This window comes from Oryza sativa, chromosome 3 (genome assembly GCF_034140825.1).
Source record: "Oryza sativa Japonica Group chromosome 3, ASM3414082v1".
Taxonomy (NCBI): domain Eukaryota; kingdom Viridiplantae; phylum Streptophyta; class Magnoliopsida; order Poales; family Poaceae; genus Oryza; species Oryza sativa.
Genome location: NC_089037.1, coordinates 30,256,348 through 30,274,548, shown reverse-complemented (window position 1 = coordinate 30,274,548; position 18,201 = coordinate 30,256,348). Strand labels below are relative to the sequence as shown.

General features: G+C 47.1%; 1 protein-coding gene across 1 annotated transcript; it reads right to left on the bottom strand.

Moving 5' to 3' along the window:
* Positions 1-5,585: 5,585 nt before the first annotated feature.
* On the bottom strand, positions 5,586-7,280 carry LOC4333949 (uncharacterized). Its single transcript, XM_015773453.3, has 3 exons — positions 6,922-7,280; positions 6,704-6,831; positions 5,586-5,888 (listed from the first exon to the last, which is right to left on the bottom strand). Exons 1-3 carry the CDS (start codon positions 7,233-7,235, stop codon positions 5,809-5,811), a joined length of 522 nt encoding a protein of 173 aa, XP_015628939.1. The 5' UTR covers positions 7,236-7,280; the 3' UTR covers positions 5,586-5,808.
* Between the last annotated feature and the right edge of the window lie 10,921 nt (positions 7,281-18,201).

The window sequence follows — 18,201 nt, the reverse complement described above, 5'->3', positions numbered from 1 at the left end:
CGAACACATCACCCTCGGGCCCGACGCCCCCCGAGGGTGCCAGGCCACGTGGGCGATTGTGTCTGCCTCAAGCCTCTAGTCATGATACTCCCGGTCCCATGTCACCGACAGTAGCCCCCGGCGTTATGCCAGGGCGATCGCCCTCCCCGAGGGAAGCGGTCGGGCGTGACGCCACTTCTAAGGCCTGGTGACAGGTAGGGCCGGTTCCTACGGGTGCCGTCGAACTACATCACCCAGAGGGCGGTGTGAGGCAGCTGCGATGGGCTCGAGCTGGCCTCGGGGACGGAGACGAGCTCGGGAGCTGGGGTCCACTCCACCACAAAGTCGGCGAGGGCCTGGCTCTTGATCGCGTGGCTTGGTTCAAAGCGCAAATCGAATTCAGAGAGTTCGATTGCCCATTTCACCACCCGTCCAGTACCCTCTCGGTTATACAAGATTCGGCCGAGGGGATAAGACGTAACCACCGTGACCCGATGCGCCTGGAAATAATGGCGCAACTTCCTCGAAGCCATCAGGATAGCATAAAGCATCTTCTGGGCCTGAGGGTATCGGGTCTTGGCGTCCCGGAGGGCCTCGCTAACGAAGTAGACGGGCCGCTGCACCTTTCGGCGGGGCCGATCTTCTTCGTCAGGGGCCACATCTCCAGGGCGCTCTCCATCCGAAAGGCCACGCGGGGCGCACTCGGCTTCTGTGCCGACGACCTCGGGGTCAGAGGGCGACAGGCGCGGCCTTCCCGCAGTGGCCTCGGGGCCATCCTGGGGGTCGGGGGCGCCTGGCACCGTCGGACAAGCAGGCGGAGAGCCAGCTCCGGCCGTCGGGGGCCTTGGGCCGCCGTTCGGCTCGGGGGCCTCTCCTCCCTGCTCTCTCTCTCTTCGGGCAGAATCCCGGTGGTCGCAAATCGCGCACATCAGCAAGGGAAAACCGACAGTGGCGACGAGGCTGGCGACCCGGGTGCATCGGAGTGAGCCCCCAGGCCCCCGCCAATCTTTAAATAGTTTCTTCTTTTCCTTCTTCTTCCGAGGCCTTCGGGCCTTCTTCTTGTTATAGGCTGATTTAATCTGCAATCAAATAAAGAGGAAATTTTTGTGTCAATTTCATTTGTTCTGTGTATGAGACGAGGATGGTCTGTGCCACGGTCCTTTTGTGTCTTGGCTTGAACAAGGGCTCGTGCCCAGGTCCCAGCCTCAAACGGCGCAGGTCAAGGCTAGTGCCTGGGGAGATCCACATGTCGAGACTGGCCAGGCCGGGAGCGTGGTGACCGAGGGTTATGGGTGACCCGATTGTGGGTTTTTGCCGATTCCCCCCCGGAGTTCACCACGTCCCGGGGCACGGCTCGGTTCTGGGCCCCGTTTGGCGATTTTAGCCGACCCGAGCCCCCGAGGGCAGGATTGAACACGAGTGACCTATTTCAAGTCAAGATCCTTCAAAAGGAAACAACAGCACAGATACAGCCTTTAGGAAATCGAAAATGCTTTTATTGAAATACGGAAGAGAAAAAAGATAAGCCCCCGGCCAACCCTGCACGCCCGGGGGGGTGCGGGGTTGGCCCGAGCCCAAGACCTGACACCCGACCCCCACTAGGGGTAGAAGCGACGAAGGTGTTCGATGTTCCATGGGTTAGGCAGCTCTGTGCCATCGCCCGTGGCCAGCCGAACGGAGCCCGGCCGGGGGACGCCGATCACTCGATACGGACCCTCCCACATTGGTGAGAGTTTGCTCAGTCCAGCACGCGTTTGGACACGGCGTAGGACGAGGTCGTCGACGCAGAGTGATCGGGCCCGGACGTGGCGCTGATGGTAGCGCCGCAGGCTCTGCTGGTTGCGCGCGGCTCGAAGGGCCGCGCGCCACCTTCGCTCTTCCAAGTAGCCGAGGTCAGGGAGCGTCGGCTTCCTTCTTTTTGTCGCTCGCAGGCCTCCCCTTTCGGGTGGCCCGCGAAGCACCCTCGACGGCGAGGAGATGACCCTCGTCGTCGGTATGGGCTGACCTCTTCTTCCTCCTCCTGTCACGCCGCCCTGTCTGAGCAGCGGATCCGGGGGCGGCCGAAGCTGCCACACCGGAACCGGAGGGGTTCCAGGTCCATGCCTCCTCCTTACGAGCCACTCGGTCTGCGAGCTGAAAAAGCTCCGCGGTAGTCTGGGGCTCTTTGGAGGCGATCTTTTCGAGCATGCGGTTGTGCCGCACACCCCCCCTGAACGCGTAGATCACCGCATGTGCAGGGATGCATGGTATGGTGTTGCGGACTTGACAGAACCGCTGAATGTATGAGCGAAGTGACTCATCATCCCTTCGCTGGACTGCATGTAAGTCTGCTTTCTCACCTGGGCGCGGATATGTGCCTTGGAAGTTCATGGTGAACTGTTGGCACAAATCCTCCCAAGAGTGGACAGACGCGGGTGGCAAGTTCATTAGCCAACCCCGCGCCTGTCCTTTCAGGGCCATGGGAAAGAAATTCGCCATGACCCTGTCGTCACCCCCGGCGGCCTCGATCCCGGTCGTGTAGACCTGGAGAAACTCGGCGGGGTTGACGCTCCCGTCATATTTTTCGGCGATGGTGGGCCGGAACCTTGGGGGCCAACGGACGTTCCGAAGGCTCGCCACAAAGGCTCTACAGCCGACACCACCAACCGGGGGCACGGAGGGCTGATCCCCGCGTCCGTGTTGATGTGACACTCCGGACGAGGAGGCGCCCTCCGTTGCGTGGGCAGCACGTCGGCCATTACGCCGGCGCTCGATACTGATGCGGGCATCCGGCCCCCCACGCAGATCTTCCTGGGTCGGAGGCGCTGACGAAGGAGTGGCGGCCAAATGGCGAGCAACAGCCGCCGCTCGCCGCGCCCTCCGTCTTGACGACGCGGAGCCGGTGGTAGCAGCACCAGAGGCCTTGGTGGCGGAGGACCGCCCACCAGCATCTAGGCGCTGCCGTGCAGTCATGACCAATTTGGCCAAATCGTCCAGCCAACGTTGGGCTGGAGACTCCGGGTCATGGGCGACGGGCGGGTGATGTAGGAGCGCGCCTGCAGCTTGGAGCGCGCCCTGGGGCGTGCTGCCGTCGCCGTAGATGAGGAGGCGACGCTCCCCATCTCGCCGCCCTTCTCCACCTCCTGTGGATGTCGAAGTCGCGGATCCTTGAGCCCTCTCGAGCGCCTTCTCCCGCCTAGGACTTTGGCGTGGAAGGGGCGGTGGAGTACGAGGTCGACGGCGTGGGTTTGGCTCCCCGTCGTCACCGCTCATACTCGGGGAGAGGTCGTGTGCCTTTGCTGGCTCGGCCATTGGGCTGAACAGGAAAAGCTTGGCGCACACGAAAGAGTGCGAGAGCTCAGAAAATCCCTCGCAGAGCCCCCTACCTGGCGCGCCAGATGACGGAGCGTGAGGCTCCTCACCGGGAGACTGCGCAGGCCCCCCTTTGCCGGTTCGGCCGGGGACTCAGGGTGAGATTCTAAGCTCTCTGTATGTGGAAGGTTCGCTAGACCGGAAACACACAAGACACGGGCGATGTATACAGGTTCGGGCCGCTGAGAAGCGTAATACCCTACTCCTGTGTTTTGGGTGATCTGCGTATGAAGGAGCTACAAGGTATGAGCCAGCCTCTCCCTTGTTCTGGGTTCCCAATTTGGAAAAGTCCAGTCCCCATCTCAGTGGGCAAGGTCCTCCTTTTATACCTCAAGGGGATACCACATGCACCATCTCTCTCTTTTTTGTGGGGACTTATCCTATCTTTTCATAAATGGACGGAGATTTGTATGATTGCCGTCCGAATGACCTTCTGATGGGACGGCCCATACCTACCTCCACTTCCGCCGGAAGCAAGCGCGACGTGGGAACATGGCTGTCTGCTGACGACATGACCAGTGTCAGACCAGTCACAAATCGGTCATTCTTGTCCACCACGCGTCAGTTTATCAATCTGCATGTTCGCCCCTCTTCATACAATGTCTTGCTTGTAATGGTTAGGATGAAGCCTGGTATATATCTGACCGGGACCAATGTGCCATCTCCAGGAGCTAACACGCCGGCTCCGGCTAGGGACGAGTGCTTGGAGGCTCTCATCCTGACGGGATGGGGCGAGGCGTGCGTCAGACCGCCTGTCGCCACCTAACCCACGATCTGATCGGTCTGTGACTGGTCACTGACCGGATAAACGAGCGCACTGCACTGCGTTACATGCGGCGTGACGCGCTCGTCCAAACCGCAATAAATGTGGTTAGGTGAGCCCCGCTATGCTCACCTACCTCATATACGCGGCGCAAAACCCACAAGGGGTCGGGGCGCCTCGGCCCTCGGGGCCGAGGCGGGAGCGGTCCGACCCCCTCGGGGAGACAAAGAGGAGGGCGAACACATCACCCTCGGGCCCGACGCCCCCCGAGGGTGCCAGGCCACGTGGGCGATTGTGTCTGCCTCAAGGCTCTAGTCATGATACTCCCGGTCCCATGTCACCGACAATAACCTAGACTAATTTGCGAGACGAATCTATTGAGCCTAATTAATCCATAATTAACCTATATGATGCTACACTAAACATGTGCTTACTATAGATTAATTAGGTTTAAAAAATTTATCGTGCGAATTAGCTCTTATTTATATAATTAATTTTATAAGTAGTCTATATTTAATAGACCAAATGTCCAAACTTTCGATGCGTGACAGTGATTTTTTTCTCTCGGTACATAAACATGGATTGCCAGAGTAAGGTACTGAAGTTTAGTCCCTTATCCAAACACCACTTATTTCGAGAAGAAAATGCTTCTTAGGTGTCATAGAGGCCCATTAACGACTTACTCCCCCGTCCTAAAATCTAAAATTTAAGTATTTTTAGCTATGAATATAAACAACTTTACGTTCAGATTCATAGCTAAGTTCACGTTCAGATTCATAGCTAAGTTCAGATTCATAGCTAAAAAGCTAAGTTCACGTTCAGATTCATAGCTAAGTTCAGATTCATAGCTAAAAGTTTCATAGCTAAAAGTTGTTACATTTAGGACATTTAATTATTTTAGCTATGAATATGTATTTTTAGCTATGAATCTAGATAATTATGTGTTCAGATTTATAACTAAAAGTTATACGTTTAGCTAAAAATTATTACATTTTAGTATGGATGTAGTATTTCGAGAAGAATATAGCGAGTAGCCCATCACTCCTTGAGTCCCTTCCCAAAAGGCTCACGATACAGAAGCTTCGAGCCCTAAAGAGTCGTCGGTCGAATTAGAGCGGCGGCCTCACATGGAGCGCACTTAAGCCTAAATTATAAGGGATTTTTGTGAATCTGCCGTAGCTCATCTGGTATGTCCGTTTCGATCTTATAAGGGATTTTTATGAACGTAACACGTCCCAATACAATAAATTTAAAAATACAATAAATTTAAAAACTATCTGCCTAAATTAATTATACTAGAATATATCCAATCCACCTAAAATCAGAATATATCCAAGCCACCTAAAATCTCTTTTATTACAGATTTATTATACAAATCCTATAGAAGGGATGTTTTTTGAAAATCCTATAGAAGGGATGACGGAGGAGGAGGGAGTATATATATGAATCGACTCATCATTACATGATCACACACACCAGGAGACACAAGCGCTGGAGAACTCACAGTACCAGTACATAGCTAATTAAGTACTGTAGAGATTTTACATCACATCTAAGGAATAAAACAAATGCATCAAAACAGTTCAGAAGCAAAAGATACAACTAGTGCCCATCAAAGATAGGGCAACGTGGATGCACAGGTGATGATGGGGGTGATCCCCGTCATGCCCGACTAAACTACGATTAGGACCTAATCCAGCCCCCAACTGCTAGGCTTAGGTCGCGTGCTTGTCGTCCTTATGGTGGCGCGCCTTCTCCTTCTCCTTCACCTCCGACCCCTGCGACGTGTCGTACTCTGCACACATCGCAGTACAACCAAAGCAACCCCAGTTATTAATCAAAACAGAGATCAAAATCCAAATTTTCAGATTAATAATTAAGTTCACGTCCCTCCTGTAACCACTGTTCCCAACTACTCGGTATAAACCAAAACAAAAGGCAATTTTAGTCCTCAAGGAGGTATCACTTTTCTATTGTAAAATTATAAAGAGATCAAATTTTACACTAAATTTTAATTTTTGATACGTTACAGTACCTTCTCAAGATTATAAAATTACTCGAAACAAAATTAGACATCCTTCATTAGACATCCTTCCAGATTCAAGATTCGTAGTGGATATGTTTATTAATGTACCTATTTTCAAGACGGATATTTAAGGATGTGTCAAATTAATTTTAGGGACTACCTATACATTTGTCGACAAATTTTCTACTAAAAATTTGACAGATATAATTATAGTACAATCGTAGTGTAATTACATTGTAACTTGTATGTAATTACACTGTAACTTGTATTTAAGTTTCACGTAATTTTGAATCGTTAGATCTATTACAAGATTTGTTCTGGTGAGGAAGAAAAAAAATCATAGCACACACATATATAAAAGGATTTGTTTCCATGACCTCTATTTTACTGAAATAACATATTACCGAGAGATTGTTGAAAGTTACATACAAGTTGTACATTATAGTTACAGTGTAATTACATGCAAGTTACAGTGTAATTACACTACGATTGTACTGTAATTGCATCTTGACAAATTTTTTGAGGAAATTTATCGATAAATATATAGCAAATTCGTTAATTTTATCTAGCAGCAGTGCACGTACCAGGGTGGCTGGGGTGCACCTCGGTCCCAGGGTTGAACACCGGGTCGTTCTGTCCGTACACGCCACCGAACCCTTCCTCGTCCGACCGCGTCGAGTATCCCTCCCCGAAAGAGTGGGTCATCACGTCCCTGCACACACGCGAACACGCAGACGCCACGGTTAAATCCGGCGCACGCAGCCGCTCACGCCAAAACCGTAGTGTACTCGTGCGTACGTACCCTGTGGTCTTGTGCATGTCGTCGTCGCGGGAGCCGCGCTTCTCCTGCTGCGGCTGCGGCTGCGACGGAGGTGGTGGCTGGTGCTGCTGCTTGCCCTGCTCCATCGCGACGCCCTGCTCGCCCGGAGTCGGCGCCGCGGCGTTGGGCGTCACGGAGACGGTCCTCCTCGTGCGAGCGGATACCACCGACGACGACGACGCCGACGCGGGCGCTAAACCACCACCGCCGCCGCCGCCGCCACTCCTCCCGCCGAGCCGGCCGAGCGCGAAGCCGAGTCCCGTGCTGCCGCTGCTAGCTAAACGAAGCGAGTACATGAGGGGTAAAGACGCGAGGCGCGATGTAACATTTGCCCTGGCGTTGAGAGGGGAGCTCGTGCTCGTGCTCGTGCTCGGCTTATAATTCGCGGCGCGCCGTGATGCCGTTCTCTACCAGGAGGGGACACGTACGCAGAGCGGCGCGCCTGGAAGGCTCGGGGGGCGCGTGGCCAGCGAGGGCTATGGCCACGTGCAGCGGAGCGGGGTGACACGTCCACGCGCGCGTGCTGCAGCGCGGTGAGGCGGGGAGGAGAGTAGGGGCGGCCGGGCGGGGTCGTGTCGCTCTCTCGCTCGCAAGGCTTTTCTAGGACGGTGAGGGTGACGCTAGGCTAGGCCACAATTTTTTGTTCGGGAAACAGCCGGAGTGGCCGAGTGGTACGGTTTTGCGCCACAATTTGGCACATGGACGGTAGTACGGAACCTGGAGGTGTTGGTGTAGCGATCACGGAGATATCCACATCAACCCAGCTCCATTCCTCTCTGCCACGGTCATATCAGTTCTCCTCTATCTCCTAAAACAATGATGGATATAGAAATTAATTCATTGGTATTATAATAGATCTATCGATACCATGACATGCTAATTATACTTAGACTATATCATTATAATATATGAATAAGTATAATCATAGTTTTTGTCGGAAGTCGTCGGGTCGCCTAAAGCTGACGCTAACTATAGATCCACTCCTATCCTAAAATAAACTAATCTAAAAACTTTTAATAGTGAATTTTTCATTAATTCGGTCTCTATATGTCAAAGGATATACTGCCAAAAACATGCGCGAGTTTTTAGACTCCGAGCCTCACACAGAACAATATACACAAACACAAAAAGGAAAAACTAGAAAACTTAGTTTCAACCTTCATTAATGACTATTCTATCCATCCCAGCACGAGAGGGGGAAGAGGAGAAACAAATTTAGAATGTGTTTAGGAGGTGAGGTTGGGAACTCACATCCCGCGTACGCAAAATAGAGCGACGCATTTTCTTATGATTAATTAAGTTTTTATTATTATTATTTTAAAAAAAGATTAATATGATTTTTTTATATTAATATGACTTTCGTGTAGAAACCTTTTGAAAAAAACGTACCGTTTAGCAGTTTCAAGAGTGTGTGCAAGGAACATGAAAGAGGTGAGTTGGAAAAGATGGGAGAAGAATATAGCCTTAGTCCGTAAGACGAAACATTGTCTAAATTTTTTAATGCGCAAGCTACCAACTTTATTCAATAGAGAATGAGTAAACTATAAAAAAAAAGGAAAAGAAAAGCTCACGATATTTGGTCCGAGCTAATTATAGTATAAGCCAATTTTTCAGATTTCTTGCGCCCACTAAACATTGTCCAAATTCATTTCTTTTAGATAATAGAATAATTGTTCAAATTCATTATATTCAATGATGTTTTATTTTGTATCAGATTAATTTATTTTGGAGTGAAGGGAGTACTGGTGACACCATCTTTTATCTCTGGCTCTCGGCGGTGGCCTCCCCTAAACCAACCATGAAGTTCCACGATGAACTTGCCCCCTGATTGGAGGTACTTCCGATTCTTAACGGTTTGATTATTGAGAACTTTTTAGACACAATATGTTGTATATACAATCACTAAATTATACCTTAAAAGTTCTTTTCATCGTAAGAACATAAGAGTAGTCTACTTCTAACCTCACTAAGTACGAGTACTACTTGTCATTGGAAAAATATAAAAGAAAAGAAAATTTTACTCGGGCAATCCGACAGAAAATTTGCGAAAAGAGAAGCTTACTAAGTAATGTATGTCATATCTGAAACTTAGAGAACTTCAGTCTGAATATTTACTGACCATTGTTTCTTAAGCACTTATAATAGTAGCAATGCATCTTCTCTATGTTTGAAATATGTACTCCCTCCGTTTCACAATGTAAGCCATTCTAGCATTTCCCACATTCATATTGATTTTAATGAATTTAGATAGATATATATATATATTTAGATTCATCAACATCAATATGAATGTGGGAAATGCTAGAATGACTTACATTGTGAAACGGAGGATTCCGTCCGTCTTGATCCAGCCACACACACGATATGACGTTTCTACCCCTCACAAGTACAAGTATAATGCATGTCAATGAGAGGTAGAAATGTCATATCATGTGTGTGACTGGATCAATAACGATCAAGACGGATAGAAAAATTGACGGAAGTGCTAAAAATGGTAACAGGGTGAACTTTGGATGCTATTAAAGTGAACCGGTAACTTTTGGTGCTATAAAACCAAAAACGTGAACTTTCGATGCTATATAACCAATTTTGCCTACTAATTACTATCACTTTTTATCCTATGAGAGCTAACTACGGAACTGATCGCTAAATCACACCTTTTCTGCAATCCACCAAGGTTTGCTTGTGTCCCTTGTGGCGCAGCACCAGTGCAGGACTTCAGAAACTATGATGTTCTTCTCCTCGCCGGTCTAAGGATCTGGTGACAAGAATTATAAGAGATCTGGTGAACAACATAAGCTGGATGATGAGCTGATGGCACGGTTTCTTTTGACATCAGTAGGCAAGCTGATCCCCTTTTCAGCAATGATGCCTCTCCTTTTTTGTCTGATTTCTTCAACATTTGGCAACAGAGACTAGAAGATCTGATGACATGATACATTAATGTTTGTCTCAGGATATTCTTCTTTTTTTCGCTTGTGTGAGTCCTAGGATGTATGTAGAGGCCGGGTATAATTTCATTTTAAATAAAATTCTTTCTGTTAAAAAAAGTCAAACGACAACACCAACAGCTTCAGCGTGTCGACGGCAAGCAGCAACAAGAGAAAAATGGGCAATAAGCTGACGCCTCCTGCTCCATGAACTACTGCTGCTCTGCCTGTATTACACTTGGCATTTCCATCAAGAAAGAAGAATGAGTATAAATTTGTAATTACTCCCTCCGTTTCACAATGTAAGTCATTCTAACATTTTTCACATTTATATTGATGTTAATGAATCTAGATAGATTGATGTTAATGAATCTAGATAGATATATATGTCTAGATTCATTAATATCTATATGAATGTGTGAAATGCTAAAATGACTTACATTGTGAAACGGAGGGAGTAGTATTTAAATGATTGAGACTGGAGGCTACAGGAAGAACACATTGAAGCTTTCCATTTGAGATCTTCTTCCCGCTGCTTTCAGTTTGCTGTTAACCCAGTTTACTATATTAGCATAAATAATTATGTTTCCCTGCGATCCCAGTCTGTGCAACAATTGAAATATATTAAATCTAAAAACAACATAAGCTCCAATTATGCCTAACAGAGAACTTCAATCAGCAAAACTAAAAAAAAACTAAAAAGGACTTGATTCAACGACAAATTCACCAGCTTTAGTTTTTTTTTGTTCCATCGAATTGTTTACAACAAAGTGTACAAATACATTCTTTTTTAGATAATGAAGTGTACAAATACATACAAGTTGGATTTTTACCGCTCAAGAATACCCGTGTTCATGATCCGTAAAGACGGCCTACATGCGTGGCAGCAAGTCAGTTAGAGGTAAATTCAGGCAAACAAGATGGGAAAATAATAATAAAAAAAGTGGTGGTCCGTTGGAGTAGGCTGCGAGACCCAAGCGGGCCAGCAGTGCGGCGGCCCGTTATCCTTCCACCGTTGGAAGCGGACAGTATTCGCTGCTCTGTGAAGCCAGCCTCACGCAATGCCTGCCACTCTAGGGAAACGTGAGGCCAGAGCTTTCGCTCAAGCCCCGCCGGCCCAACTACGCAACTTGGAACGGGCGGGCCATCTATGGCACTGCCAACCCAGGCCCGCAGCCATACGGCAACGTCCACACCACCTTAATGCCCCCGCTCGGGTTACAAGCTCGCGCTGCTGAGCTCGGCTGGAGGTGGTGGGACGCTCTTGCTATTTAAGCTGCGCTGTCTGAAGCTAGTTTTCCGAGGTGGGACTAAACGAGGTGGAACGGGAGCTTCGCATGGACAGCATGTGCCATACTTTGCCATGTGATGTTTTACGTGGGCTTTTGTGTTTCTAGTGAAATTAAGTGCTCTCGGGCCCAAACGTTTGGTAATTGTGTGCTCCAGTACATGCGAAAGTAAAAATATTTATATACTCTCTTATACCTTATAGTCTTATAGGTATAGACCTACCTATAAGAAGCCTTAGGTGGTGGTGTCCTATACACATATATACAAAGATATATTTTTAAACTTGACTAAAAAAATACCCGTGCGTTACAACGGGTGAATGCTATTTTAATATTATTATTGTTATACGGTTTAGATAGGATGACATTTAGGAATTCGCTTGGATTTATTTTTTAGAAAATCATGAGTTGCAGTTAGGAGTCTGACTTTAATCTCAAGTTAGCATGCAAGTTCTTTTAAAGAAATTTCTTGTACGACTTCTTTTATATTTTTAAAAACAAACGAACTTAAAATCTGACTTTAACACGGATCTATATTTTTTCAAAAGCGAACAAACTTAAAAACTGACTCAAATACGGATGACATACCAAAATACCGGTAAAAACATATTTAATTTTTATAATATAGAAAAAATACCCGTGCGTTGCAACGGGTGAAGGCTATTTTAATCGTATTATTGTTAGACTTTATTTCTTAAAAGTATATGGATTTTTATTTTGATAGTATTGATCATATATTGTACGTTGCTTTCTTATGGTCTGACGAAAATTATAAATCAATTAGGATTCCGACTTTTGTCCCAAGTTAGCATGTTAGGTTTTTAAAATGATTTCTTATACGACTCCTTATGTATTTGCAAAAGTTTCTTATGGTCTGGCGAGAATTGTAAATTAATTAGGAGTCCGACTTTTGTCCCAAATTAGCATGCAAGGTGACTCAAATACGGACGACATACCAAAGTATCGGCGAAACATTTTTAATTTTTATAATAGTAGAAATTTGGTATATATATAGATTTGGGATTCAATCCCGTGCACACCAAAAAAACTTATCGGAAAAAATATAGGATGGAAAAAAAGGAAAAAAATTGGATGGGGAAAAACCTGGCAAAACAAAACCACGTGAAAAAACCATTCGGACCGGAAAAAACCGGGCCCAAAGAAACCAATCGGACAGAATAAAAACTGGGCCCTGCGAAAAAACCGCGTGCACGTGCGAAAAAAAACCGGTCGGACGGAAAAAAAGCTGGACCGTGCGAAAAAAATGCATACGGAAAAAAACAATGGACAAAAAAATACCGGTAGGTATATAGATTTGTTTGACTGACCAAACAGGACCTACACAGAGAAAGCCGTGGTTAGGCTGTTAATGGGCTGGCCGGCTCTGCATCAAACCGGCAGGACCAGATGTTGCACAAGCCCGTTTCGGTTAGACAAGCACGTCTGATGCGATCTTCACCCCTCCGCATCACGCGTTGTGATCCAATGCGAAATCGGAAACGGTGATTAACGCGAAAAACAACTCGACACGGAGATTAATTCGGATGACGTACCAAAAGCTACAGCAAAAACATCTTCAATCTTTATACGGACTAACAAAATATCCGTGCGTTGCACCGGATAATAATATGGTGACTGAACTTTGATTTGAACTATTTTTATGAAGAAAATGAATTATAATTTAATGACATATAAATTTTCTGCAATATTAATTACACTCTTTGAAATTATAGCAAAAGTGTTCGTGCGTTGCAACGAAAAGAAAAAAGATAAAATTGAATTAAAACATATTAAATTCTAATTAAATGAAATACAAAATTTCTGACATATTTAGGTATTTTTTAAGTAGTAGGTATATAATTAAATTAATTTATAAGTAGAGTAAGTGTGAGAAATAAAATGTTATGATTGGATTAAATTTTCTATATTAATTACATTCATTGAAATTTTCTTGGAATTTACATAGCTTAATTGCTAATTTTGATAATACAAATATCATTTCAGCATTTATTTAAATAAAAATTATTTTTTCTCTATGAGCCTTTTTCAGCCCATTTTCTTCTTCAGCCCGCAAGCGACCAAAGTCTACTTAATGCCCCCATACTCCTCCTCTCACTTGGTGGACCGCCGGCCCGTGTGCGTCCCAAGTGGTGCAGCCCAAGTGGTGCGGCCCAAACCCTCGATCGATCTCAGCCGTTCGTTTTGATGGACGGTTCAGATCAGTTTGAAATTGATGAGAACCCTAACCCTAACCATCCCCCTCCCCCTCCCTCCCCCCCAGCCGAGCCAAGCCGGCCGCCTCCCTCTCCCCCGTCCCGACACCGCCTCTCCCCCTCCCCATCTCCCCACCGGCACCGCTTCCCCTCCCCTCCCCTCCGGCGGCGCCGCTCCCTCTCCCCCTCTCCCGCCTCTCCCCCTCCCCCCAGCCGGCCGCCTCCCCTGCCACCGGCGTCGTCTCTCCCCCCACCAGCACCGCTTCCCTTCTCTTCTCTCTCCCTTCTCGCCGGCACAGCGCGGTGACGGCGGGGTGCGGCGGAGACGGCGCCCTCCCAACGGCGGCGTCGACGACGTCCGCGCTCCCTCTCCCTCTCTCCTTCTTGTCTCGCCGGCACGGTGTAGCGATGACAGGGTGCGGCGGATTTTTTTTTTTTTGCAATTTTTTCCATGGCTATTGCTAACCAAATCGGATTGTGTACGGACGAAAATTAGATGTGACGAAAACAAAATACGAATATTTATATTAGTTATAGATATAGATAGTATCACACATAACTATGCTGTACTGGGCTGCTGCTTCTCTGTTCTGTGGGCTGGCTGCTGGGCCGCGTTTGCTTTATGTTGGGCCGGCCTGCTGCCGTCTTGGCTGGGCTGCTCGCTAGGTTTTTCTTTTTTTCGTTTCTCTTTTTTTTTTCGGAGCGTCAGAGATCGCCGTAATGCATCCGGATTCACAGATTAGCCGCGAAATAATCACATGGGCCCACTCTTTAATGACGGACAAAAAAATCAACCGGAAGCCTTACTTATTTTTTAATTAGGTATAGAAATGCTCCTTGCTGGTCGCCCGGCGCGGGGGGAGCTGGATCGGGCACTCCCCCCGCGCCCCCTCCCTCCACGTGACTACTTGGGCCCACCTATTTCTGCTCCTCTTTTTTCTATAAAAGATGTTTCACCTAGTATATTTACAATGTTTCATTATTTATAGATCTAATGTTGCTGTGAATTAAAATACTTTTTTGTAAAAAAAAAAACCCACATATTTTGGAAACTCTCTATTAAGGGAATTTGGTTTATTTTTTGTTCCACCCAAAATGTTTCACATAGTGTACTCACAATGTTTCACTATGTATAGATCTAATGTTGCACTGAACGAAACATTCCATTGCAAAAAAAACCCACATATTTTGGAAACCCCCTATTAATGGAATTTGGTTTATTTTTTGTTCCACCGAAAAATGTTTCATCTAGTGTAGTCATAATGTTTCACTATGTATAGATCTAATGTGTAGTGAACTGAAACATTCTTTCGCTATTTGCTGAAACATTGTTTTTATATAAGGTGAAATAACACCCGATTTAAATGAGTGAAACATTTTCGATCTACTTAGTGAAACAATTCCGATATATCTGGTGGAACATCGTGCAATGTTTAAAAATAATTCAATAATAAGCTAAAAAAAATTTCGTCAAAATATATCCATGTGTGGTCTTGTTTTGAAGATTTAATTGCAACGAATTTAATGGTGCAATTGGATCATGATTTGGATAAGTAATTTAAGAGATAAATCAGTTTAAAGTAATTTTGCACGTAAAATCGAACGCTGACGTCAGCGCCCGATTTTTCCCCCGAAGCATCGGGCGCCCGACGTGTAGGGCCTTCCTTATAGTAGGTAAAGATAAAGATATCCAGTCAATATATCTATAACGTATCATCAGTATGTGCACTGTCCAGGGCAAGAAACGACCTCACATTAATTTTGCCGGAAACTACTTCATTGATGAGATAGTTGTAGAGGTTACTCAATCCAGTACGAACTTAAGGTTGAGGCTTCATTTGTTATTTTCTTCTTGGTTTGATCAGTCGATTAACTAACCAAATATTGGAAGCCTCTTTTTTTAGAAGAAATAAAAAAATTGATGAAGGTTTGGAAGCCTCTTGATTGCTTCAAATGAATTTCACTCTTGTACATAAGCCTCCTGATTGGTACCTTAGGTCTTTCACAATGCAAGTATATGGCGCGTTACCTCGTCTACGTGGAGGAAAAAGCAAGTAGACCTCATAGCTCTGATTGGTTTTTCGCATCTCGCTATAGGAACAAAGAGCCATGGCGCCAAGCGTGGCCGTCGTCCGGGGCCCACCACGACCGCGCCACTGCCGCCGTCGCCGACCTCCCTCCCATCAGCCCGTCGACGACCGCCACCGCCGCCCGCCACGACCGCGCCTCCCTCCCGTCAGCCCGTCGATGACCGCAACCGTCGCCTGCCACGACCGCTCGTGGATCTCTACGCCGCCGGCCATCGCCCCAGTGGCGGATCTCGAGCGGAGGTGGCGTCGTCGACGGGTTGACAGAGAGGCAGCGACCGGTGCCGCCAGGGAGCTCGTCGCCGTGCCGCCCAAGGAGCTCCTCGACCGCCGCCCTTCTAGGCTTCCCCACCCGGTGCGCCGGCGCCGGTGAGTGTGAGGACAGATGGCGGTAGGTGGGGAGAGGAGAGAAATCGGCGGTAGGTGGGGACTGGGGAGAGATTATATATTATTATGTAGATTTTAGGGTGTTGAGTGTAAAATTTTGTACTACTGTAAATTTAAAGGTAATAGGGACTGAAATGCAAATATCTACTCTTAGGTCACACAGCAAGCTGCTTGCACCATGGAAAGTGTGGTTCTGAATTGCTTCATCCTATTTGGCAATATGAGGTTTCTCATTGACGTAGCTTTGCATTGCTACTGCCCTTATATATAATATAGTAGTGTATATTTTTTACCAGTTTCATTTGACTGTCCTTGTTATTTTATATGGTGGCTCCTTCTCCCACGTGTAAGATTTCACCGTTTGTCACCTCTACCCGTAGGATTAACCCATGTCACCTTGTCCATCGGTAAACAAAATGACGCCCTGGCTGCATTGATCTGTTGAAGCGAAGCTGCGAAAGTAGGTGTTCCATTTTCCATGTAATGATTTAAGACGATCTATAAATGGCAGATCGCCCAACAATTATTGTAAATTAGAAAATGTCTTAAACAATTTGCATGGTCATAAAGTGGGATGAAATGGATCCACCAATATACCTTGTTAAGCGATATTGCAGCTGGTTCTAGCATTTTTTTTCCTGTTTCCCAAAGAAAGGCCTGTGTCCTGTTTCCCGTTGAGAGCACACTGGAGAGCCGGAGAAGATGGAACAGATTGCCACCCACCTGAGAGGGCCCATCGTGTCATGGGCCGTGGATTCGAGGTCTTCCTTGACGGCCCATATATTCGAGAAAATTGACATTTTACCATCATCGGGTTGGGGTTTCGCCAGAATGCCATCACCGAATGTGGCTTCGCTAAAATACCATCCTCAAACAGACGCAACATGTTGCAATGTTATTTCATCCATCTCTTCTCAGTTTAATGATTTTTTTCTTGCTAAGATGACCAAAATACCCTTGGTTCCCATTGCATCTCTCTGTACCTATTCCTCTCTTCGTTGCAGATGGTGGGCGGCGTCGGCGCAGCTCGGGACCGTTGCCGAACCGCTACAGGATGAGGAAGCTGGCCACACCGGAAATGGCGCCGACCCCGCCCTTCGCCAGCCCGCCATACGCCGCCTTCCCCCACCCGAAGTTGAGGTCACCGAACCTGGCCTTCACCACGTCGAACCATCGTGAAGTTTCGGCCGACCGCGCTTCACCATGAGGTCGACCACCAACCGCATGTACTCCATGTTCACCTTGCCCTTCGCCGCATTCACCAGCTCGACAACATAGCTCACCAGGTTCACCCGCAGGTTGTCGGCGGTGGCGACAGCGACCGGGAACAGGGAAGGCGACGCGGCGGCATGGCTGGGGACGGGAAGGCAGCGGTGCAGACGGAGATGACGGTTCGGCTCGGCGGCACGGCGCACCAAGTGCTCGACCGGACCGCGCGCCACGGCGTCACCCCCTTCTCTGATGAGCTCCTCGATGTGGGCAGCGACCTGCTCCACCCGCAGCGTCCAGCCGCTTGAGCAGGCTCTCCAACCTCGCCGGGGAGAGAGATCGACGCCGGTCATGGTGGAGCTTGCTATTCAAGTCGGACTTCAAAATACACCACGGAGTTACGCTGATTTGAGTGGGATTTGTTGGGGGAATTGATGAGGACAAGAGGAACCGATTTTTGCATTCAATTTGGGGCGAGAACAACCGAGGAGGGAGGTCAAGAGAGAACACTGTTGCATGAGTTCACCAGAGAGAGAAGGATGGTGGTGGGCAGAGGTGGAAGACGCTCCTGGCAAGTGGGCCCCATGGCTGAGGTAAGGGCATTTGGGTCAAACCAAATAAGCAAAACAGTGGAAAACATTTGCAAATAATCAAAATCGGTTGAAATGGTAGATTGGTAGTGTGGCAAGATGGAGTCGTTTGAAGATGGCATTATAACGAAGCCACATTCGGCGATGGCATTTTGGCGAAACCCTAACCCGAGAATGGCTAAATATCAATTTTCTCCATATAATCAGCATATATAATGATATAAACACTCACTGTCACACCGTTAGTGTTTTCTTCTCACAATGGACGAGGCACTGGTTGGGTTTACAAAAAACCGGGTTGAAAATACAAACAACTCGGTTTCTCTAGTCAATCAAAAAACAAATTGAATTTTATTTTTTATAACAAGATTTGTTCGGATATCATCTGTTTTTATCAGTTTTATCAACAGTTTCCACGAAATCTAGCCATAGCCGTACGGTTGATTTGAACCGTATGGCTATGGCTAGATTGCCAGACATTGACAATAAGCACAGTTAATAGTTCATAACTGTGATAACCACAACAAACCGTGAAAAATATAGACAAGTTTTATCAA

Bases quoted from the DNA above. Each gene is read 5' to 3' on its own strand.
- LOC4333949 (XM_015773453.3), bottom strand. From the start codon at position 7,235: ATGTACTCGCTTCGTTTAGCTAGCAGCGGCAGCACGGGACTCGGCTTC. The intron at 6,832-6,921 runs GTACGTACGCAC...GCGTGTGTGCAG, and splicing joins GACATGCACAAGACCACAGG to GGACGTGATGACCCACTCTT. The intron at 5,889-6,703 runs GTACGTGCACTG...CGATGTGTGCAG, and splicing joins GGTGCACCCCAGCCACCCTG to AGTACGACACGTCGCAGGGG.